Source organism: Xiphophorus maculatus, chromosome 18, assembly GCF_002775205.1.
Source record: "Xiphophorus maculatus strain JP 163 A chromosome 18, X_maculatus-5.0-male, whole genome shotgun sequence".
NCBI lineage: Eukaryota > Metazoa > Chordata > Actinopteri > Cyprinodontiformes > Poeciliidae > Xiphophorus > Xiphophorus maculatus.
The window spans coordinates 32,254,609-32,279,639 of NC_036460.1; the positions used below are offsets into that span (position 1 = coordinate 32,254,609).

Below are 25,031 nucleotides of genomic sequence, written 5' to 3' on the forward strand. Positions count from 1 at the left end.
ACTCTTCTCTGCAGTTCTTCTCCATTAGGTTGAGAAGAACTGCAGGGAGACATATGTCAGCCATGTTTAGTCATGTTTCGATCTCCCCAGAGTAGGTCAGTCAGATTCAAGTCTGAACTCTGGCTCAGCCCCTCCTGGATCTCCACAAGGTAATTTTGGATCCTTCCACAGATTTATGACTTAATATAATCCTATCTACAGACAGATTTTTGATCTCATTTTTGGTGTTTGACCTCTGACCTGTTATCAACTGTGGGACCTCATAGAAACAAGTGTTTGCCTTCTCAAATCAAGCCCAATCAACTGAACTGGACACAGCTGAACTCCATTTAAATTATAGAAACATCTCAGAGATTATCAGTTTTTTCCCTTCATGACTACTGCAGTTAATATTTATGTAAGTGGGACCTCTTGTTTTTCTGTTTTTTATTTTTTGCTTAGTTTCTATTTATTTTTAACAATAAATATTGAAACTTTTTCATAGTTACATTCTTCTTTCTCTTGCAGCTATATACATTCCACATTATAAGTTGCCAATAGAAAACAAGATGGCAATAACACTGTGAAAGTTATAGAACTTTTGACAAAAATGATGACAAAATAGGGATGGAAACAAAACAAGATAAATAAAAAACAAACAAATCCCATCTGACGTAAGGTGGTGTGCACATTCTTGTTGGTTTTTCTATTTTCAGTAAATAGAAATGGCGTATGTACCAGGAAACTGACTCTGTCCAAATGGAACACATCAACACCATCACACAGTCCGACTTTCTGCCAGGACAGCCAGAGACTTAAAGAGGAACAGCAAACACAAATGAGGTGGATGAGCAGAGCTGCTAACAACTGTGTGTATCATCCAGGACATGTTACTGTGGAATATCGTTTCTGCTGCCTGGATATTGAGATGTTAGCACGTGATGATAGCTATGACCGTCATACAGCAACAATTTTCTTCTTGAGATTGGTTGCAAAACTGACTTCTTTTGGAGATCATCCATAACGATTCTTTGAATACGCTTGAATGACATGACTTATGACAACATTTCATTTCCTTCTGGGGAAAAGAAAGCATTGTTGAATTTAACTGAATTTCTACTTTATGCTTGTACAGTGGTTCTGTGTGATCATTTGAACTATTAGTATATGATGCTTCTCCCTCTAACCCAGGTTTTTTGGGGAGTTTTGCCATTATTGCAAACTATATTGCAGATTAAAATCTAATGCTCCGTCCTCACTCCTCCTTAGTATCTGTTTGTGGACTCCACCAACAACTACTTGTGGAGCACATTTGACTTCTGTAAGACGGTGGAAGGCTTCTCCGTCCCGTTCAGACCCACTGACCTGCTGCTTCATCCAAGACGCTCCAACCTGCTGCTGGGATACGATGGCTCCCATCCCAACAAACAGGTAGAGCCTCTTCTTGCTCTCCAGGTTTTAAATCCTCTCCAGGTGTTGGCTTATTTCTGAGTTGACTTTCTGTGTAAATACTGCCCTGTGTACATTATTGGTGCGCTAGCACAGCTAGGTTATTCTGCAAATATATATATTTTACAAAACAAAGGATTTGATGCTTTGGTTTCAGCCGCTAGTATGACTTCTCTGTGCCATAGCTGGTAAATCTTCCTTACTGGAAAATTTTAATAGGTGTTAGCTGCTGATGTTTCCTCAGTATCTGCGTTCCCATTAACCATAAAATTGCACAAATAGAAATTACAAAAATTTGCTTTCTGCGCAAGGAAGAAGTGGATTTTTTTGATGTAGGTGTATTTCGCAAAACTGCAATGGAAACACTTTTTTCGCATTGCACAAATCACATTTCAGATGTTACTGCTGATGAAAAAGATGAAGAAGGCGACAGGACGTGGCAGAAGGTTGATGATTTGTTTTTGCAGCTGGCTCTATCAGAGCTCTCACAGCATCACACATTTCATAAAAAGTTGTTTGTCATTCCAGCATGCTGAATCCATAGCTCTTCTGTAAAATCATCAACTACAATTTCCCCAAAACACCACATACATAGCCGCTCCCAATAAAGGGGTTTATTGCTCCAATGCCTAAATAAGATGCTGATGGATCGCTGAATAGCTGAATTATGAATAAATCTCATGTTACTGTTTTAAAAAAGCCCATTTAGGTGCTGTACCCATGCTATAACTACTATGACACTAGCATGACACTGCTGTTTTATTCAACTTGTCTATGTTAATGTGTGTCCTTCCTATTAAATAAACGTAATGAAATAAATAAAGATAGAACTGTTTACATCCATCACTGCCATGCCATGAACAAACTTATTCAGATTTGACTTTAATTTAATTTATTATGTAATGGAAACACTGCAATTGCAAAACTGTTTGGTAACATTTAGGCCTGTCCCGATAAACGATAAATCAATTAATCGTACGATAAATTAAAACTATCGACGTCATTTCAATTATCGGCATTATCGTCTCTTCCGTCCTTTTTCTCTTTCTGTTGATGACACCGAATGAAAAAAGGCTCAACTCCAGTGATCTCCACTGACCCTCCTTTCTCATTTCCTTAGTGTAAAGCCCAGCGCACACTACACGATCTTAGAGCTGTTGGCCAATTGTCGGCCCATTTTCAAAACCTGACAGACACACATTAGCCGACAGAAATCCTAGGTATAAGGTTCGATCCTGCCATGTGGTGTCCAACAATGGGCACAAAATAATGGCTACAAGTCCAGTTAACTAATTTTAAAACCAGGCATTAATCAATGCTTTACTACAATCTACCTGCAATGCATGTGGCTAGTGTCAGCATAAAGTCCTGACTGAATGAAAATCATTATAACCTATTTACGTCACGTTATCGAAGAACAGCTGAAAAGTGGGGTTTATCAACTGCGGTAGCAATTTCGCTCCAACTACTCCCCTTGTCATTTCTATATTCTTTGCATGTTGAATAAACATTAATGTTGTTTCCAGGTATCATCTCCGCTGGACTTCGGTTGCGCCTGTCAGCTGTTTGGGATTCCCCTCTGTAATTTCCCCTCAGAAAGGAGGAGAATCTGTGCTTTCTGATTGGCTACCTGTCACATTCAACAGGCTGCGTTAACTTAAAGCTCCCAGTCGGGAAAACCCCTGATTTAGAGCGGCAACGAAGATCTACCATAACACACCACACAATCTTAGAAAGACCAACGTTTTAAGATTGTTGTAAGGGGAAAAATAGGAGCAAAAAATCATGTAGTGTGAACTATTGCATCAGGTAGTCGATGTGCCCATCTTCTCTATTTAAATCTAATTATTACTGAAGGGCAACATAGTGTACACACTTCATAATCTGCACTCTTTAGGTTGAATGCAGTATTTATTTCCACTTTGGCTTTATGTTGTTTAGTTTTTATCAAGTACATTTTTTGTTAATGGAGACTGAGAATCCATTTTGTTTTTGGTTGTTTTGTTTATCAGTTCCAGTGTTAAATATTCTTTTGAAAATAAAGTGTATCTATCTTTGGCAGGAAATCGCATGCATTATTACGTCATTTCCATTACATCAGTGAAAAAAGGTCTTCAAACAATATTATCGTTTATCGCAATAATTTTTTGAGACAATTAATCGCTCAGCAAAATTTGCTATCGTGACAGGCCTAGTAACACTTTATTTGATTGACATGATACTGTCATAAACATGACATAACACTTGTCATGAACATGTTTAAGTCTTCATGAATATTTATGACTGTTGTCATAAAGTGTAATTTGGTAAATAATGACAATTTTAATGCAAAGTTGACATTATTCAAAATTTCTTTGTTATTACAACTTGACAGAAACCTACCCAGCTAGCAAGCAAATGTATGGACTATGTCCGCCGAATGTAGTCTGAAAGTCGGACTTCAAATGTTCGGACTTGACGTACGCCGAAAGTTGTCTTAACATTCACTCCAAACATTTGCACATTATGGAAAAAATATTTTTGCTGTAATTTTATTTAATCAATTTTAATATCTTTAAAACCTTTATGGTGGTTAATACTTTTGACAAAATCTTTAGTTTTGTCCTTTTAGAAAGTCTGCATCTCTGAATGTTGACTGAAATTTGTATGAACGTCCATATGTGATGTTTTTATAAAATGCGGTTACTAACTTTAATACCATACTTAGGCACTAGGGGGCTCCACGCCCGGCCAAACATTATCCTCTCCATTCAAATAATGGTTATAAGTCTGATTTTTCTGATTGCCTTTCCTGCATAATCTGCATTGCATTTATTCTAAAGTAACGTAAATCTCAAAGGAGAGTAATACTTAAATAAAAGTCCAAGAAGTACTTTCATTTAGAAAATATTTATATTATGCCGAGTGACGTCACTTCCCAACCCAGATTGTGTTCAGATTTCTACAGTTATGAAACAACGCTTCTGTATTTCACATGAAACCGATGAGATCTACCTTGTTAGGTAAGTTTTTGGTTTGCATCCTTATTTGTATCATATTCTGACCAAGCATGTGTTTAGAGCGTAAAAAGGCATATAGCTTGTAACCGACACTTTTTATGTGTACGTTTGTATCACATCGTCCTTCATATCGACCACATGGCGCCATTATCTTATGACTTCTCAATTTTTATTACAAGTTTGACGCAGCCAGAAATATTTTTCTGTGTGGAATGTGCTGCTCTTTTTTTTTCTCTCGATGTTGTAGTTTCCTGGACCACAGTGTCAACATAACTGGTAAGCAGGTAATCAAGAAAGTTTGTGGTCGGTCTGCTTCATTCATAGACTGAGGGCCATAGAAAAAAATCCAGCATGGCCTCAGTCCACATATCTACCGAAAGTCGGTCAGAGTGGTGCTTGCTAGCTAATGAGTAAAAATGATAGAAGGAACTGAGTGCAAATTGTCTTTTTCAGCGTATCAAATGGAAACATTTATGTTTGAGATGTACTTTGCCCCTTTTAAAAAACCAGGTTAAAGAAAATAAATGCATTAATACTTTATACTGCCAAATGTGCAAAGCTTACTGACATTTTCCAACACAACAATGAAAAGAGGCAGCTGGTAAAGGGAGTTAAACAATTTAATCTTCTTTTGTGATCAATGAAGTATTTTTGAATTGAATTATTTTTTGATCCATAGGTGGAATCTAACTAACAGCAGGATCGACAGGACCAGTAAGCACTGAAGTGGAGTAGTTTCTGTAAACTAGTAAATGGTTGTGAAGGAACAAAAAATCTCTATGTTCAGTCTGATCCATAATACCATGTTGTTAACCCTGTGGTTTATCCTGAGCTACTGTCATCTCACAAAACACTGCCTGTCTTTTCCTTCTCTCTGGATCATCTGCTAAAAAATATGCAGCTGGACATATTAATACCACAACATGAATTGATATCACAGTAAAAAGTACTAAGTGATGCTATGCTTTGTGCCAGTTGTAGTTAAATTGTCAATTAGATCTAATGTTTATCTCATTATTTCAAGGTCCTTCAAAGTCTTGTCGATGCTGATGGCTGTGAGCAGGAAGGATCTCCTGTAGCAGTCTGTGTTACAGCCTCTGACTGAAGACACTGTTTTTCTATGATAGTCTCATGAAGAGGATGCTCAGGGTTGGTCATACTCTTCCTTTATGAACATTATTGGCATTTCATACTATTAATAATATACTATTTAAATGTTTGCTGTAATAGATTTGATTAGAGTAATAACTATTTTTTCTGATATGTAATTTCAGGTGACAACGTGAAAGTAAGGCATAAATTCGCCTGGCTGAAGATGTCAAACCTCAAAAGCAGAATCCCAGAACGATCAGGTGTAAAAGGTTTTTCTATGGCAGTAATTAGGATTATTGGCTGCAAAGAGAGTGAGTTCTTTGTGGTTTCCTTCAGTTGGATCTCTTTATGCTGTTTCAATGTTATTAGGAGATTTAAAAACCACCTGCCTTTACTACTGTATTACAGACCACATCAAAATACATGACAGTCAAGTATTAATGGACAGAACTTGCCTTAAATTAAATAAATTATGCTGATGTTTATGCAGCTTTTTTAATTAAATGTTTTTGTTACAGGTGAACTGAGATCTATTCAGATTCTGAGGAAAAGCCACAGATTCAGAGAATCTCCCCCATGACCAGCATCTCCATGTAGCCACAGCCTCCCACGTGTCATCTACCGTCACCATCTTATCCACTCTGATGATCCACCAGCTGCTCTGTGTTCACCTCCATCCATCCATCCATCTTCTTCCGTTTATCCGAGGTCGGGTCGCGGGGGTAGCAGCTTCAGAAGGGAGGCCCAGACTTCCCTCTCCCCTAGCTCTTCCGGGGGAATCCCGAGGCGTTCCCAGGCCAGCTGAGAGACATAGTCCCGCCAGCGTGTCCTGGGTCTTCCCCGGGGCCTCCTCCCGGTGGGATGTGCCCGGAACACCTCACCAGGGAGGCGTCCAGGAGGCATCCTGACCAGATGCCCGAGCCACCTCAACTGGCTCCTCTCGATGTGAGGAGCAGCGGCTCTACTCTGAGTCCCTCCCGGATGACTGAGCTTCTCACCCTATCTCTAAGGGAGAGCCCAGCCACCCTACGGAGAAAACCCATTTCGGCCGCTTGTATCCGCGATCTCGTTCTTTCGGTCATGACCCAAAGCTCATGACCATAGATGAGGGTAGGAACGTAGATCGACCGGTAAATCGAGAGCTTCGCTTTATGGCTCAGCTCTCTCTTCACCACGACGGACAGGTACAGCGCCCGCTTGACGGCAGACGCTGCACCAATCCGCCTGTCGATCTCCCGCTCCCTTCTTCCCTCATTCATGAACAAGATCCTGAGATACTTGAACTCCTCCACCTGGGGCAGGACACCCCCCCTGACCTGGAGAAGGCACTCTACCCTTTTCCGGCTCTAGACCATGGCCTCGGATTTGGAGGCACTGATCCCCATCCCGGCCGCTTCACACTCGACTGCGAACCGCTCCAGCGAGAGCTGCAGATCATGACCTGATGAGGCCAGTAGGACCACATCGTCTGCAAAAAGCAGAGATGAGATCCTAAGGCCACTAAATCGGATCCCCTCAACACCTTGGCTGCGCCTAGAAATTCTGTCCATGAAAGTGATGAACAGAATCGGTGACAAAGGGCATCCCTGGCGGAGTCCAACTCTCACCGGAAACGAGCCCAACTTACTGCCAGCAATGCGGACCAGACTCTTGACACCGGTCATACAGGGACCTGACAGCCCGTATCAAAGGGCCCGGTACCCCATACTCCCGGAGAACCCCCCACAGGGCTCCCCGAGGGACACGGTCGAACGCCTTCTCCAAGTCCACAAAACACATGTAGACTGGTTGGGCGAACTCCCATGCACCCTCCAGGTTCACCTGTGGCCGTTTAATCCAACAGGGCTGAAGACTCTCAGTCTACATTGTCTTCTTTGGCCACTGGGTAATAAATGCTCTGAGTTATTTTACATTCTATTTTACTGATTTTTTTTGTCATTCTTTGCAGACTGGAGCATTCAGTGTAACGTCTTCAAAGCTTTAGAGGAGGTGAAGGAGACGGCCTTGGAAAACCACAGGATGCTGCGAGTCATTCTGATCCGACTTACAGCCACTGATTCTCCTGAAGAGAAGGATTCACTGGATGAGCTCGACCTTCCATCCTCCACCGCAGAAAAATTAAAAGTCCTGAACCAAAAACTGGAGTCAGGAGCTGTTCAGAAATAAATAGTATGTATAATTCTTTGAAAACTTAATTAGCTTTTCTCTTGACATTATTCTTCCCTTCTATCAGGAGCAGTACTGTGTAAATATTGACTTTTAAATTCTTTGTGGTGTTATTTTCTTAGCTGGATCTCTGAGGGACCTGATTGGCTGTCTACAACATTTTATCCAAAATCCTCTCAAACCGCCAAGCAGAGCAGTAGAGCGAACGGGATGGAGAGAGAAGTCTTTCTGCTCACCAGCACTTGGTGACTGAATTTAGTAAGTATAATCTCATGGACCTTTCAGTCTAAAACTATGTGAATTGTTGTATATTATCCTATAGGTGGACTTTGTTGTCCGCGTTTCTTTGTAGCCAATGAAATATTTTGTTTCATAAAACCATGAAACTTTTCTCTATAATACATGTCTCCATTAAAAAAAAAATATATATATATTTTGTTTCTTTTTCAGAGGCTGTACCAAAGAACCAAAGGTCAGATTCAGAACACCAAAACAGTTTTAAGAAGGCTCAACGTTGTCTGGTTTGTTTGTTGGTTTTTTTATTATTATTATTTTGTGCATGTGTCAACGCTCATGAAATCAGTTATGGCGTAAATATCTCTTTTAAAGTCATATTTTTAAGCAGTGGTTGTTTTTTAAATGCACTTTGCCTTGATTTATTATTATTGTGAATGTCTTTTCTGAAAACTCATTTCACTAAAATTGATACCGCGCTATTTCACTTTGTTATAAGCAAGGCTTCATTAATGTCTTTTTGGTACATATGTACTGCATATGTATGAATAAATGTAATTCTTTTTTTAGCATATTTTGTCTTGGGTAATCTTTAATGTTAATACCATAAAATTAATAAATTCTTTGCCAAGTGTATTTAAGTGGTTGTCATTGATTTTCCAATTTGATACAACATTGGATTAATATTCCTAGGAAATGGAAGACAACTGTTCCAAATGAAAACCTTGTGTAACTTGCACAAAATAATCAGAACATATTTTATTTTGGCGGGTCAAGCAGCAGCACACTTTAAGTTCCGGGTTGGGGGTGGACTTGGGTCCTCTTCATGATTGTTGCTGCTGTCGCTGTGGCTGGCTGCGTGTGTTGGCGTTTTCCTAAATCGCTGCAAGAACATTGCTAAATCGACTCAGATTAACACAGCCAAAGCACTACATTCGGTGTGTTATGACAACTACTCGACGGTGAGTTGTTGATCCTATGTCTTTCGTTTTTTTAAAGTAGAAACTTGGTGGCGACACGCCTACTTGTGATTTATGTATTGGCATTTTAAAATGGTTTTGTAGGCTAAAAATCATTCTTTTTCTGTTAATTATGTGGCCGAATTAAAGATATGACCTTAAAGCGTTAAATAAGGCCTTTGATTTTGTCCTTTAGTGGTATTTTTAGTTATTTTTTCATTTGATTTTGTGAACGGCCAACAGAACTCTGCAGTTGGTTGGTTGCTCCGTAGTTGCGCAACAAAACCAGAAACCAATTCAATGTTTATTGAAATAGTATTTAAGTAAATTAAGTTTAATTGACTTTAGTGTCAATTAAACTTGGATAGAACTTCTATATCTTACTTGACTTTACTTTGATATCTCGTCTGACTTTACTTGATCTGTAATATTAATGTGATCCAATGAAGAGCTGAAAGAAATGAAAAAACAACTTCAGAAATTACAGCAGCAAATGTCTCAACTTCTGTCCAGGAAGAATCCAGCTGAATTCAAGTCCATGTCAAGGCAGAACCAATCCTACTCTCCTTCACCTCAGTTAAAAACAAATCCCAAGCCTTGGTATTGTTTTAATTGTGGAGAAGATGGCCATCTTTCCTCCTCCTGCACAAATAAAGCAAACCCCAGTCTCGTTGAGCAGATAAAGAAACTGTTACGCCAAAAGCAGCAAGCATGGGATGCCAAGAATTCAAAATCATTAAACTAGAAACAGCTTCTGTTGTGGGACACACAGAAACTGTGTATATGAACAGTCCCAAAGAACGCAAAATGAAAATACTGCCACGAGGTCTTGTTGGCACAAAGAGCACAGGTCAAGTTCAAATAAAAGGAGATCAGTTCAACTGCCTCCTTGATTCCGGCTCACAGGTTACTACTATCCCCTACTCTTTCTACAATACTTACATCACGGATCATAAAATCAAACCAATAAACAACCTGTTGGAAATAGAAGGAGCAAATGGACAAACAGTGCCTTACCTGGGATACAGTGGGGAGAACAAGTATTTGATACACTGTTGATTTTTCAGGTTTTCCCACTTGCAAAGCATGTAGAAGACTGTAATTTTTATCATAGGTACTCTTCAACTGTGAGTGATGGAATCTAAAACAAAAATCCAGAAAAATACAATGTATAATTTTTAAATAATTAATTTCCATTTTATTGTGTGAAATAAGTATTTCATCATCTATCAACCAGTAAGAATGTTGGCTCTCACAGACATGTTAGTTCTTCTTTAAGAAGCCCTCCTGTTCTCCACTCATTACCTGTATTAATTGCACCTGTTTGAACTCGTTACCTGTATAAAAGACACCTGTCCACACACTCAATCAATCAGATTCCAGCATCTCCACAATGCCCAAGACCAGAGAGCTGTGTAAGGACATCAGGGATAAAATTGTAGACCTGCACAAGGCTGGGATGGGCTACAGGACAATAGGCAAGCAGCTTGGTGAGAAGGCAACAACAGTTGGTGCAATTATTAGAAAATGGAAGAAATACAAAATAACGGAAAATCTCCCTCGGTCTGGGGCGCCATGCAAGATCTCACCTCGTGGAGCATCATTGATCTTGAGGAAGGTGAGGAATGAGCCCAGAACTACACGGCAGGACCTGGTCAATGACCTGAATAGAGCTGGGACCACAGTCTCAAAGAAAACAATCAGTAACACTCTACGCCGTCAAGGATTAAAATCCTGCAGTGCACGCAAGGTGCCCTTCCTCAAGCCAACGCATGTCAAAGCCTGTCTGAGGTTTGCAAATGACCATCTGAATGATCCAGAGGAGGACTGGGAGAAGGTCATGTGGTCTGATGAGACAAAAATAGAACTTTTTGGTTTAAACTCCACTCGTCATGTTTGGAGGAAGAAGAATGATGAGGACAACCCCAAGAACACCATCCCAACCGTGAAGCATGGCGGTGGAAACATCATTCTTTGGGGATGCTTTTCTGCAAAGGAGATAGGACGATTGCACCATATTGTGGGAAGAATGGATGGGGCCATGTATCGTGAGATTTTGGCCAACAATCTCCTTCCCTCAGTAAGAGCACTGAAGATGGGTCGTGGCTGGGTCTTCCAGCATGATAACGACCCAAAACACACAGCCAGGGCAACTAAAGAGTGGCTCCGTAGGAAACATCTTAAGGTCCTGCAGTGGCCTAGCCAGTCTCCAGATCTGAATCCAATAGAAAATCTTTGGAGGGAGCTTAAAGTCCATGTGGCCCAGCGACAACCCCGAAACTGAAGGCTCTGGAGATCTGTATGGAGGAGTGGGCCAAAATCCCTGCTGCAGTGTGTGCAAACCTGGTCAAGAACTACAGGAAACGTCTGATCTCTGTAATTGCAAACAAAGGTTTCTGTACCAAATATTAAGTTTCGTTTTTCTGGTGTATCAAATACTTATTTCACACAATAAAATGGAAATTAATTATTTAAAAATCATACATTGTATTTTTCTGGATTTTTGTTTTAGATTCCATCAGTCACAGTTGAAGAGTACCTATGATAAAAATTACAGTCTTCTACATGCTTTGCAAGTGGGAAAACCTGAAAAATCAACAGTGTATCAAATACTTGTTCTCCCCACTGTATGTAGAGGTCAACATAACCTTCCCGCCTGAATTGTTTGGTTTACCTGTTGAAGTAGACACATTTGCCCTTGTAGTACCTGATATTAAACCATCTCAACATTTGATTCTCATTGGCACCAACACCTTAGATGTTTGCTTATAGCAAACATTTTGATACTCATCCTGACCAGTCATTTCAACCTATGATCTCTGGGTATATAGCAGTGTATAAGATCCTCCAACACCGCTATGCCCAGAGTTTGAATGACTATAGTGCAACTGTCACCCTGCAGTCTAATCAGCCTCAAGTCATTACTGCTGGTCAAACCACAGTTGTAGAAGGATGCTTAGCTGCAAGACTATGGCAAGATGAAAAACAAGTCCTCCTGGAAAAACCTAGTTCCTATGCCCTCCCTGGTGGGCTCATGGTAAAAACCTGCCTCATTGACTTGCCTCTAATCGGCCTTGTCATCCGCCAGTTGTGATAAACAATGAGTCTGACCATGAAATTCACATTCCAGCACGAGCAGTCATAGCGGAAATCAGCACTTTCCAGAGTGTGATTTCACAAGAGCAAAAAGTCCAGAATTCAACCCAGTCTACAGAGTCGCTACAACCATCTCAACCACAATACAACTTTGGAGACTCACCGTTATCTCCAGAATGGAAGCAGCGAATTATCCAAAAACTCAACAGTATTCCTGAGGTGTTTGCAAAGCACGACCTGGACTTTGGCTGGACAGACAAAGTTAAACATCAAATCAAGTTGTCTGATCCCACTCCCTTTAAACAAAGGCCAAGACCAATCCACCCTCAGGATGTTGACGCTGTAAGAAAGCACTTGCAAGAACTTTCTGATTCAGGAGTCATACGTGAATCTGATTCAGCATTTGCTTCTCCAATTGTGGTTGTACGCAAGAAGAACGGCAGTGTACGCCTCTGTATTGACTACAGAAAATTAAATCTCCAAACAATAAAGGACGACTGTGCTCTACCAAAGCTTGAAGACACATTTTCTGCCCTTTCTGGATCAAAGTGGTTCACTGTCTTAGACCTGAAGTCGGGTTATTACCAGATTGAGATGGAGAAAAAGGATAAATCCAAAACTGCTTTTGTTTGTCCATTGGGGTTTTGGGAATTCAACCACATGCCACAAGGGGTCACTAACGCCCCAAGCACATTCCAATGGTTGATGGAAAGATGCATGGGAGAATTAAATTTAAAAGAAGTTTTGGTTTTCATTGATGATTTGATCATCTTTGCACCTACTTTGGAGGAACATGAAGAACGACCGATGAAAGTTCTCAACAAACTTAAAGACTTTGGGTTAAAATTGTCAGTTGAGAAATGTGTATTTTTCCAAACATCTGTGAAATATCTTGGGCATGTAGTGTCCCAGAATGGTGTTGAGACAGATCCCGATAAGATCAAAACACTTACCTCCTGGTCAGTGCCCAAGAACCTGAAAGAATTGAGATCTTTTCTCGGGTTCTCTGGATATTATTGCCGTTTTGTCCAAGGATACTCAGCCATAGTTAAGCCACTACATGACCTGACTGCTGGTTATCCGCCATCCCAGAAGAAACTGAGATCAACAGTAAAACCAGAGAACTATCTGAACCCCAAAGCACCATTTGGAGGACGGTGGACACCAGTGTGCCAGCAGGCTTTTGAAACCATCATTGAGAACCTAACTTCTGCTTCTGTAATGGCATGTGCTGATCCACAAAAGCCCTACATACTCCACACCGATGCCAGTTCCACCGGTCTTGGTGCGGTGTTGTATCAGGAGCAGGATGGAAAGAACAGAGTTGTTTCATATGCCAGCAGAGGTCTCTCGCGAAGTGAGTCCAAATACCCCGCTCATAAATTAGAGTTTCTCGCTCTAAAATGGGCAGTGACGGAAAAATTTAATGATTATCTCTATGGTGCTCAGTTCACAGTTGTCACAGACAGCAATCCACTAACTTACCTGTTGTCCTCAGCAAAACTCGATGCTACCAGTTACAGATGGCTTTCAGCTTTGTCTACTTCACATTCAAGATTATCTACAGAGCTGGAAAGCAGAACATGGATGCTGATGGGTTGTCTCGGCGACCTCATGGTGAGCTGTCTGATGATCCTACCTCCAGGAAGGAACATGAACGAGTCCTGAAATTTGTCCAACAACACCTAAACGAACCAGATTATGTCTCCATCGACCAGCACACCATCGAAGCAGTTTGTGCTTGTCACATGGTGTATAGTGCAGTTGTACATCTTGACCATGCTCTGGTGTTGTCTATGTCCGCCCATGCCAACAGTCTATCTGACAGTTTTACTGATGATGAACAGTTCAGCTCCTCTTTACTTCCTCGATTTTCAGCAGATGACATCGCAGCCAAGCAGCGTGACGACCCTGTTATCCGCCATGTCATAGCTCAGCTTGAACGAGGAGAGTCACCATCACCATTGGTGAGGGAAGAACTTCCTGAACTGCCCCTTCTACTGCGAGAAGTAAACAAAATGGAGCTCCAAAACAACCTTCTCGTTAGGAGGAGACAAGTAGGAAGTGGACCAGCATACCAACTAGTGTTACCTGAGGAGTATTGAGCTGTTGTGCTGCACCAACTGCATAACCAAATGGGCCATATGGGAATTGAAAGAACTCTCGACTTAGTTCGTTCTCGTTTCTACTGGCCTAGAATGTTCATCGATGTTGTCAACAAAGTCAGAACCTGTGAAAGGTGTGTGAGACGTAAATCGTTGCCTGAGCGAGCAGCACCTTTGGTCAACATTAAAACCACTCATCCTTTGGAGTTGGTGTGTATGGATCTCCTCTCTGTGGAACCGGATCGCAGAGTCAAAGACATTCTTGTCATAGCAGATCATTTCACAAAGTATGCCATTGCTGTGCCTACTCCAAACCAAAAAGCCAGGACTGTTGCCAAGTGTTTGTGGGACAATTTCCTTGTGCATTATGGCATTCCGGAAAAGTTGCACAGTGGTCAGGGTTCAGATTTTGAATCACAAACCATTCGAGAGCTCTGCAAAATGGCCAACATCCAAAAAATAAGAACCACTCCATACCATCCAAGAGGAAATCCCGTCGAATGTTTTAATCGAACACTGCTGGACATGCTGGGAACGTTAACTGAAAAGGAAAAAACTCATTCTTTGTAAAATTGCTAGTGCATGCCTACAATTGTACGAAAAATGATGTTACAGGATACTCACCATATGAGCTGATGTTCGGACGCCAACCTTGCCTACCAGTGGACTTAGCCTTTGGACTGCCATTAAGTAAGGATGGATTTACCTCCCACACACAATATGTGCAGAAGTTAAAGTCTCACCTGGAGGAGAGCTACAAACTGGCTAGTAGGATCTCAGCTAAGGTGATGCAGCGTAACAAGACTCGATTCGACCGAAAAGTTACTGCGTCAGAATAGGACATTGGAGACAGAGTTTTGGTGTTGAATGTGCGAATAAGAGGGAAACACAAGCTCACAGATAAGTGGGAGTCGTCTGTGTATATTGTTGTGAAGAAAGCCGGTAATCTTCCTGTGTACACAGTCAGACCAGAAGGCCAGAACAAACCACTAAGAACCCTGCACCGAGACCTTTTATTGCCATGTGGGTACTTACCTGTTCCTGAGGAAGAAATACCTACCAGAGATAAAAAGAAATCTCCTGTGTTTTCTCCAGTATCTGCTGATGATGAAAAGAATCCATCAAAGGATGAACTAATCAATCCACCTCTGCACATTCCATCATCTTTTGAACCTGTCAAATGTACGATTGACATTGACCTACCTCCTGCCGAGCAGTCTGTCCCCTTGACACAATCTCCAGTACCTGTCACTGAAGAAGACAGTGCTGAGGAAGATGAATCCAAACCTGTGGAAAGGGAACCCACCTCTGTTAAAGAGGAACAACTAGCAATGGACAGTGAGGAACCTGAAATTGACTCTGAACAAATCAATCCTGCAAAGGTCTCCAGAGTTGAGCTATAGAACAAAACCTTTGTACATTGGAATAAAGCAAAGGATTATGTGTTCTTGAAACAGAGAGTTCTGGTCAGCATATTGTAACTCTGAGATACTGATTAAAAAACTTAAACAGAATTACTTAAGAAAAAAGTTTCTTTCAAGATTCCTCACATTTTTTGTTCTGATTGTGTCAGCCATCTCCTTCATTATAGCCTTCCTGTAACGCTCTGAAAATAGGGAGATCTTGTTGTTTTCATTTCCTAGGAGCAGCTCTTTGAAGGTGTCCAGAAATGCTCAGAAATTATAGCTGTTCTTACAATGTTAATCATGGTGAAAGCCTTATCATAAATTCAAACTGGTGAATCTCTTCTGGACATTCTCATAGTAGGTCATGACTCAATCCATTGCCGTCACTTAAAGAAAGGACAAAACCAAATAAACAAAAAAAACAATGTGTTCTTAATCCCGCATTTATTTAAGTACCATTTCAAGAATGTCCCTTGATGCACACTCTCAGAATGGTAGACTGGCAGACAAATGTGGTTGTTATAAAGTGCAATATAATTATTTCTTAATACAAGTAGCATAATGACTAGAGCTGAACAAAATTATTCTGATCAAATATTTGTTTGGCAGAGGTTCATACAGCCTGCCACTATTGTTATTCAGAATGCATCATTTAATGAAGTGGTCCCCAACCTTTTTATCAGCGCAGACTGGTCAAGGCTTGTGGTGAACCGTCAGACAAGGCTTCTGCATGTTGGTGTGTCCATTAAAGCGGACACACATTTTACGGACACAATATGTGCCATGTGCGGACACACATGGCACATTTTATAATATTTTGCCCCGATTTTCCCCTTAGGACAATCTTAGAACTCGGAACGTTCTAAGATTAGAACGGTTGCGATAATTTTTACTGATCATCCTGCAGTGTGTGGTGTGTTACATAGAACGCCGGACCGCTTTTAATATTTAATATTTAATTTAATATTTTTTTGCCCTGATATTCCCCTAATGACAATCTGTCAGGTCTAAATACCTATTAGAGACAATTAAACAAATACAGGAAAGACAAGAGAGTTAGATTCTTTTATACTCGCGAGGAGAGCAGACAGAGAGATGTTTCCAGTTACAAATCTCCACCTACTCTGGAAACACATCTCCCGCTCCCTCTATTTTATTGATCTTTAGGAACCTGCCACAAGGGGCGCTGCAACCCTATGGGGTGGGGTCAAAGCATTCATCACATGGTTGCAGCGCTAAATAACATTCACTTCTAGACACATGTTATCTATACTCTAAATCTTTCTTGCTCCAGGCCCGGTGTGAAACAAGACACATTGCATAGCTTCAAAGCAACGGCTTTGTATCACAAAGCAGCACAGAGCAGAGTTTATTGTCAGGCCTGTAAAACTCTGCTGGGAGCAATTAACACCTCTGTCTTGTAGGAAGTCCTGCAGGGCAACAGCTGCTGAGAGTAGCTGTCACCCCTATTTCCCAGGGCAGTCTCAGGATAGAATCAAAGTTATTTAACACACAGAAACATTATCTAAATGTAACTACAAGGCTACATGATACAACAAATATTTGATAATTACTAATAATACAATTTATCCAACAGTTCCCTCCTGTTTATCGAATATTTGGTGTCGTCTAATATCCCTCCAAAAACAGTCACTTCAAATGATTTCCGCTGGGAGTTCATTTTTTTGAAAGCAAACATTTTTACACTCAGGGGTTATACCCAGTCCAAAAATTAGGATCTGGATACCTGTCAGAAGAAGAGTCATCATCAGAGTAGGCTTTGTCAACATCAGATTTTTTCTCTAATAAAGGATACATCTGTGCCATCTGGTCCTCCATGGGTGAAATCGCTGTGGTAATGAGACGGTTGAACAAAGAACGCAGGCACGGAACAAAACAACATCCACACAAAGTCAAAATTGCAGCAAATACTGCAATTGATACTAAGACAGAGGACACAAGGTTTCTATACTTCCCAAAAGCATCCATCCATGCATCCCACATGGAAGTATCCACTCCAGAGTGTTCCTTCATTTTGCCATTAAGGGTGCGAAGCCCTGTAATGGCCTTCGTTAAGCTTCCATCAGCTGCTGTATTGTTTGGTAAAAATGTGCAACATTTTTCTCCAAAAATCATGCACACCCCTCCTTTCTCAGCCAGCAGCATGTCAAGAGCTATGCGGTTCTGAAAAGCCATCAGTGAAGTAGCAGGCAGCTGTTCATACACTGCCTCGAAACCAGCCTGTGTCCAGTTTCCCAGTTTTTGTACATTGTAATGGATGTAATTTATTCCGTCTACGTTTTTGTTAATCGTGCACCACCAACAAATTGTAGATTCAACCCCACCCTGATCAACTAATTTATATTCATCAGGCACTCCACGAGGGACCCCGATGGCATCGATGTATGTCGGATCAGTATCTGTATTTTCCATGTCACTTCACGTTTCTGTAAGTGTTGCCTCTTCTGAAACAAAACACTAGACAAAAAAAGTATTAGATCTTCAGCAGATGTAGGACAGACATATACAGGCAATAACAGAGAAAACTAATGCACAAAACCCCGTTACCACCAGCTTCAAAAGACATGTTTCTAAAGTAATGTTTTGCCAAAATGTTAAACATATGCAGATCTTTCTCTTAAACCAATCTTATAAAATAGAACTAAACAAACAAAACAATAAACAAAAACTTCAAATTTGTTGCAGTTGTACAGTTTACATTTATCATCAAAACAATGAATATCAAAGTGAATTAGACAGTCCAATTTAAATTACTTTTATAGTACAAACTGGATCTTACTAGTTATTTGTCTAAAACATTCAACATGCTTTCCTTAAACAAAAATTCAAAAGAGTTAGACCTGGAGAAATTATAATGTCAATGTATAATTTAACAAATCTAGGCATTTTCAGAATATACCAATTTTACCTAGGTCTTTTGCTTGTCGTTGAATTTAAAGTTCTATTCAGAACCATTTTAAATGGATGTAAATCAAAACAAAAATCAAGTTTAGAAAAATCATTATAATCCCACCTGAGTACTTTTACTGATTAGTGATAACTTTAATCAATAACAGATTCTTCAAAACATTTCTTTAAACATTTTTTGCTCCATTAAATTAATGCTCTGAAAATGGCTAACACAATAATATTTTTAATTTCTATAATTGTTTTCCTAAATTAATTTACCAAAATATGCTTCATTAATCGCTATAATTTTGTTATCTATTGTTTCAAAATCCTTTAGCCCATTGCAGAACATGTTTCAATGGAGAACGACTCAAATCCATTCAAAAGAAACATATATTTCACCAGACCATATCTTTCCTTTCACTTTTTATGTGTAACACGGATCAAACGTTCTTCAAAAATAAAAAATATTATTCAAGTAATATAAAAGATAAACCTATAACAATATTCTCCCCCCAGATGATGCATTACTCGCTAATGCATCATACTTCTACTACTTTAAATAACGATGTTGATAAAACAGGTTTATGATGTTCCCTGAGAAATTCTACCAAATTCAATGCTGCCTTTTTCCCAAAAGGTAAAACTCGTCAAAACAAACAAAACAATTTATGTTATCATGCTTTATCTTCAAGATTACTATTTTCCCAAAACACTTCACATTACAGTTTTAAAGCTCCTTATCACATTTAACTCTTATGATTGTCAAATAATTCATTTTACAAACTCCTCAAAAATTTTCACTAGTGTTTGACAAGGCGTGTTTACCAATTTAGACTCTGTGAAGGTTTCGCATTAACCAGCCAGAGAGACGGTGAAGAAAATTCAAAATATAGTCAACAAAAAATCAAAAAATGATAAATTGGGCCCAAACTAAAATCAACATAACAAAGTACAATGCAGTCGGTAACAGAACAAACTCAAGCACAAACTGACTTAACAAGACATGAGGGGAACTTAGATAATGGCTGATCAGACCATTAACACACACTAAGGGGCAATTAAACACACAAAACCCTAACAAATACTGGTCAGTATATCACTAAATCTACAAATGAAAGAAATTAAAATAAAAACCAAATTTCCCCTCCCCTTTTTGAACGGGTCAAGAGGAAACTGGTAACTCAAAAGAAAGAAATGAATTCGTTATATTTAACAAAATATAGAAGAACTGACACTTATAGCTTAAATAAAAAGTCAGACTAATGAAAACAAATTTAAAGATGGGAGAGACAATGATGTGCCTCACAGCAGCTTGTCCTTTTCTGCTGAACTGCTGTAAGCAGAGGTTACTTCGCACTTAAAATTAGTGGTATGCAAGGAGGCTTCACATGTTAATTAGTTGAATCTAGTGGGGTAGCAGTTACAGCCCAACTCTGTGGCCCCCCTGCGGAGCTGCTGCAAGGGGGGGGGCTGCAAGTCTCCTGATCTACATCATTCACTACAAAAATTCCACCAGATCCTCTTTAATTAACCCATAAGTTATTTCTAACTTAATATTATCCTTCAACAACAAATTTGTACAGTGTAGCAAACTTTTTCTATATTCAATCAATTTCTAGTTAACAAGTGAGTTACTTCTATTGTATTCTGTCTTATTCATCCATAATTCCTGTAGATTTAATAATATTTTATCTATCCTAAAGTTTTGGTCAGTTTAAAAAGACTGATTTTGAAACTATCTAGAATCGGTTGCATACTGCAGTTTGTTGTTATCGGAGCAATGCCTCTTACAGTTAGAGCCTGTTTCTATTTATTTATTAACTTTATTTCCTTATTTCATTTGCAGCCCTCTCTTCTTTCTGTAGGCACTTTTTTGAAATGAAATGACCTTTTGTAATGCATTAAAAGTTCTTAAAAAAAATAAATAAATCCATAAATAGAATCTTTTAATAGGTCTGCACGAGTTACTGGTTTTCCTGTAGAAGTTATCATACCCCTATTTTGCCAGTACTGTGCAAACGTGTGTACTGTTGCAAACGCATATTGACTATCGGTGTAATCGTCACTGCTTTATCTTTCATTAGTTTACAAGCGGTGGTTAGCGCTATCAATGCTGCAGCCTGAGCCGAGTAGTGTGAGGGAAGTTTTTTAGCTTTTAACACTATTTTTTTTTTTAGTCACTACTGCATAACCGGTTTGAGTTTTCCCTTGTACATTTTTCTTTGAGGAACCATCAACAAAAAGTATTTCACCGTGATCTAATGGTAGATCTTTTAAATCATTTCTACTCTTTGCATTTTGTTCTGCCATTTCCTGACAATCATGCTTTGTACCATCATCTGGAAGAGGTAACAAAGTTGCAGGATCTTAAAATCGTGCATCTTTCAATAGTCAGACGAGGTTGCGATAATAATGTGCTCATACAAGTGAGATGCCTCGCAGGCGATAAAAAATCATATTTGTTTGTAATAATAGTGCTGAAACTGCATGTGGTACTTTTAATGTTAACGGATGAAACAGTACAATAGGAGCACTAACTTCTACTGCCATAGAAGCAGCAATCACTGCTCTCACACAGGGAGGCTGGGCACACGCCACACTATCAAGTTTGGAAGAAAAATATGCTATTGGTCTCATTTTATCACCATGTTGCTGAACTAGCACCGAGGTCATATACTGACCTTTGCAATCCACCATCTGGAAAAAATGTTTTTTATAGTCTGGTAAGGCGAGCGCAGCACTTGACACTAGGGCCTGCTTTATTTCACTTAGTGCTGTCTCTGCTGCCTCTGTCCATTCCAAAGAGGAAGACATTTTTAAATTTTTTTTTTTCCATATATTAGTTTGCTTAAAGGAACCACTATTACTGCAGAATTAGGCACCCAGTCTCAACAATAGTTAGTTAACCCTAGAAAAGACATCATCTGTGTTTTGGGGTTTTTTTTTTTTTTTAGTTTATTTAAAACAGAGTTACATGCGGGGAGGTCCACGTTCTATATACCAGAATCGTGGACGCTGCTCCATCTTCCCCTACATTTGGATTTGCTAACTGTATCATAGGATAAAGATTAGTCGTGTGTGGCTGACTATTTGCCTCTTCTGAAGGGCAACATGGGGGAGGGAGAAAAGCCCAGTGGGAGCTGCAATTCCCTGCACCAAAGTTTCTCCCCAGTTCTTAGACCACTTAAAGTTTGCTTTTCGTATTATTTGTTTCTCCCCTTCTGTTTTGTTATTTTGGTATTTGGTAACTTCAGCTACTTCCCCTCCCCCTCCTGCTGCTCGACTGCCTGTTAACCGCTATGTGCCCATCAGTGGTTGGAATCAAAACTAATCCTAGCTACATAAGGCCATCCCTGCATAAAAAGTGTTATTTCTGGTCTTACACTGTCCATAGATAATAAATCCTGTAGATTTAAATTGGACTTCTTCACTCTCTAAACTTTCTGATTCTAGTCATGCTGACTGATCTATGTATTTTTTCTGGGCAATGTCTGGCTATGTGTCCTTCCTTCCCACAACACCAACATCCTAAATAATTTTGTTTGAAATTATTTTGTCTGTAATTATTTTGTCTGTAGTTCCCTCTTCCCATTCTCCCTCTCTGTCCTCTGGGGTTCTGACCTCTACCCCTAAATCTTCCTCTTCCTCTCCTGTCGTGATATAATATTTGCTCCTCATCTGGGAAAAAGGCTCCTGAAACCTTTGTCTGTTCTTTTGAGACCTTTTCTACGTGTATAGCGTGGTTAATGCATCCATCTAAAATCCCAGTTTTCAATCCTACGTAATGTTGATGTATTCTCAGGCTGTATTCATCAAACGATTCTTCCTCCTCTTCTCTTTTTTGTGCTAATTCCAACCAAAATTTTACATCCTCATACCCTTCTTTGCGCATTTTCTTTGGGTTTGACTTTGTTTTTTGCTTTATTTCATCCTGCAGTACTGTTAGTTTCTGTGAGTTTAGACGGCCGTCAAAGTTATAGTTTGTTATCCATTTATCTAAATGTTTTATTTTATGCGGATCCTGATTTTCAACATATTTCCAGTCATTTGATTTTAAACTGGCTGTCGGCTTAATTTTACTTAGACTCTTCCCCATTTTTTTTTGTTTTTTTTACAATTTAGCCCAGTTTGTCCGACTCATAGGGAATCCTATAAACTGGAGATCTTTTCAGTAGGCCAGCAATTAAAAATACCTGTAGTGGTAACCCCCGCTTCAACTCTTTCGAGTGGGGGGTTCTTACCTCTGCATCCAAGACAGGTTTGCTGGTTACAACCCTACTGTTTTTATATGAGATAAAACACCAAGCGGTATTTATATCTCCAATCACACTCACAATCACACGTGTTGTTGCTGCGGAATTTAAGCTCCTGCTCAGCCGGACTCCGCCATCCGTTCCAATTACAATTTTAATGCCTGATTTAAATATTTTTATTATTGATTAAAGTTTATTATTATATATCGAATTGAGGAAATTTTATTATTTTAATTTTTTATCGGCTAATTGATTAAATTTTATTATTTTTATTTTTTATCTTCCAATTTATTAAATTTTACTGCAGGTTAATACTAGGCTCCGTGCGCCTTTTCCACGAAATTTTTACGTAAGGACTTCGGACGCCCTTCACGGATTCAGTTTTATTTTTTACCTGTTAGAGTCTAGAATGTCCAGGGTTTTCTTATTCGCGCAATGACCCGCAGTCATTCGCCACACTTTTAAACAAGAATCTACTCACCCTCTCCTGTCTTCCCGTCAGAGCCGTCAACCGTAAGATCCCAGCAGGCAGGCAGAGCGCCAGCCCTTGAACAGGTTCTGATAAGCTTCCACTAGGAAACTTGCCGTGCGCACGGTCTTTACTGGGGTCCACCATGCCCGCTGGAATCCTTCCGGTATTTTGGCATCCGGCTGCGAAGGACCAAATAATGTCAGGTCTAAATACCTATTAGAGACAATTAAACAAATACAGGAAAGACAAGAGAGTTAGATTCTTTTATACTCGCGAGGAGAGCAGACAGAGAGATGTTTCCAGTTACAAATCTCCACCTACTCTGGAAACACATCTCCCGCTCCCTCTATTTTATTGATCTTTAGGAACCTGCCACAAGGGGCGCTGCAACCCTATGGGGTGGGGTCAAAGCATTCATCACATGGTTGCAGCGCTAAATAACATTCACTTCTAGACACATGTTATCTATACTCTAAATCTTTCTTGCTCCAGGCCCGGTGTGAAACAAGACACATTGCATAGCTTCAAAGCAACGGCTTTGTATCACAAAGCAGCACAGAGCAGAGTTTATTGTCAGGCCTGTAAAACTCTGCTGGGAGCAATTAACACCTCTGTCTTGTAGGAAGTCCTGCAGGGCAACAGCTGCTGAGAGTAGCTGTCACCCCTATTTCCCAGGGCAGTCTCAGGATAGAATCAAAGTTATTTAACACACAGAAACATTATCTAAATGTAACTACAAGGCTACATGATACAACAAATATTTGATAATTACTAATAATACAATTTATCCAACACAATCTTAGAACGTTCCGAGTTCTAAGATTGTCGCTTGTGATAATCGTACGATTATCCTGTCTGTGTGGTGTGTTACGTGGAACGTCGGACTGCTCCCATCTAAAATAGGGCTTATTCAACATGTTTGATTGTCTTGGCCCTTTTATTGCAGCCTGTGGGGTTTTCCCTGACTGGGAGCGAGAACGCAACCTGTTGAATGTGACAGGTAGCCAATCAGAAAGTGTGGTGACGTAAGTGTGTGAGTGAAGAGTGATGCACAGGGTATTCCTTTGGCGAAACAGTTTGAAGGCTTCTTCATTGCCTCATTAGAGAGCTGGTCACCACATATCATGCAGAGCGGGCTTGGAATGTGGGAATCACCTACCTGGAAAAATACATTGTCCTGTCTCTGGGCCTTTTTCCCTTTGCAAAGAAACTTTCCAAAGACATTTGTTTACTCATTACTCATTTTGCTACTTGTGGGCTCAAAGACGTAACCGAGAGAATTCAGTTAAAGGATTTTCAAAATAAAAGCTCCCTCAGACTCACATAATACATAAAACAGAAATATGTAATTATTTCTTATGCGGCCCGGTACCAATTGGTCCACGGACCAGTACCGCTCCACGGCCGGGGGTTGGGACCACTGCTTTATAGTACAAACCACAGGGTGAAAATAGCAATATAAATTATTTTATCATTATATATTATTTTTCCATGATGACCGCACATCACTGTTATAATGATAAGGCTATTCATTCAGTCAGGGCTTGACGCTGACACTAGCTCGCTTAAAATGAGCCCACAAACTATTGCTATTGCTTCTACATTGTCACCCTGTTTGTTTATTCTAAATTCATGTTTGGTATGTTGGGGATTTTACGGGATTTTCTTCTGGAATTGGGATGTTTGTGAGTGGAATCCGTGTGTGGTGTGTTGGTCCTGTGTGTGGCTGGACACACGAACCGATCTGACCTGTTGTACTTTTGTACTTTTGTGTGTGGTCACAGAGGTTTGGAAAATCGGCTGACATTTCTTAAATTGTGCCGTGTGAACCAGACTCACTCCAATCTGGTAGTGATGAGAGACAATGACACCTGAAGTGTGTTGCTTATGCACAGGGTGCTTGGTCAC

General features: G+C 39.9%; 1 protein-coding gene and 1 long non-coding RNA gene across 4 annotated transcripts in view; both read left to right on the forward strand.

Annotated features, from left to right (window-relative positions):
• The window catches only part of sorl1 (sortilin related receptor 1), a 194,641-nt gene that overhangs the window by 21,765 nt on the left and 147,845 nt on the right, over positions 1 to 25,031 (forward strand). For all 3 annotated transcript variants that reach the window (XR_002754350.1, XM_023351415.1, XM_023351416.1), the window contains exon 4: positions 1,249 to 1,410. Coding sequence is in view for 2 of the 3 variants with exons in the window: in XM_023351415.1 (XP_023207183.1) it covers positions 1,249 to 1,410 (162 nt within the window). In the remaining variant the exon portion in view is untranslated. The remainder of the gene's footprint in view (positions 1 to 1,248; positions 1,411 to 25,031) is intronic.
• Positions 7,283 to 8,418, forward strand: LOC111611998. The gene is made up of 3 exons (XR_002754351.1): positions 7,283 to 7,688; positions 7,808 to 7,943; positions 8,136 to 8,418. It is a non-coding gene; the product is annotated as an uncharacterized LOC111611998 (long non-coding RNA).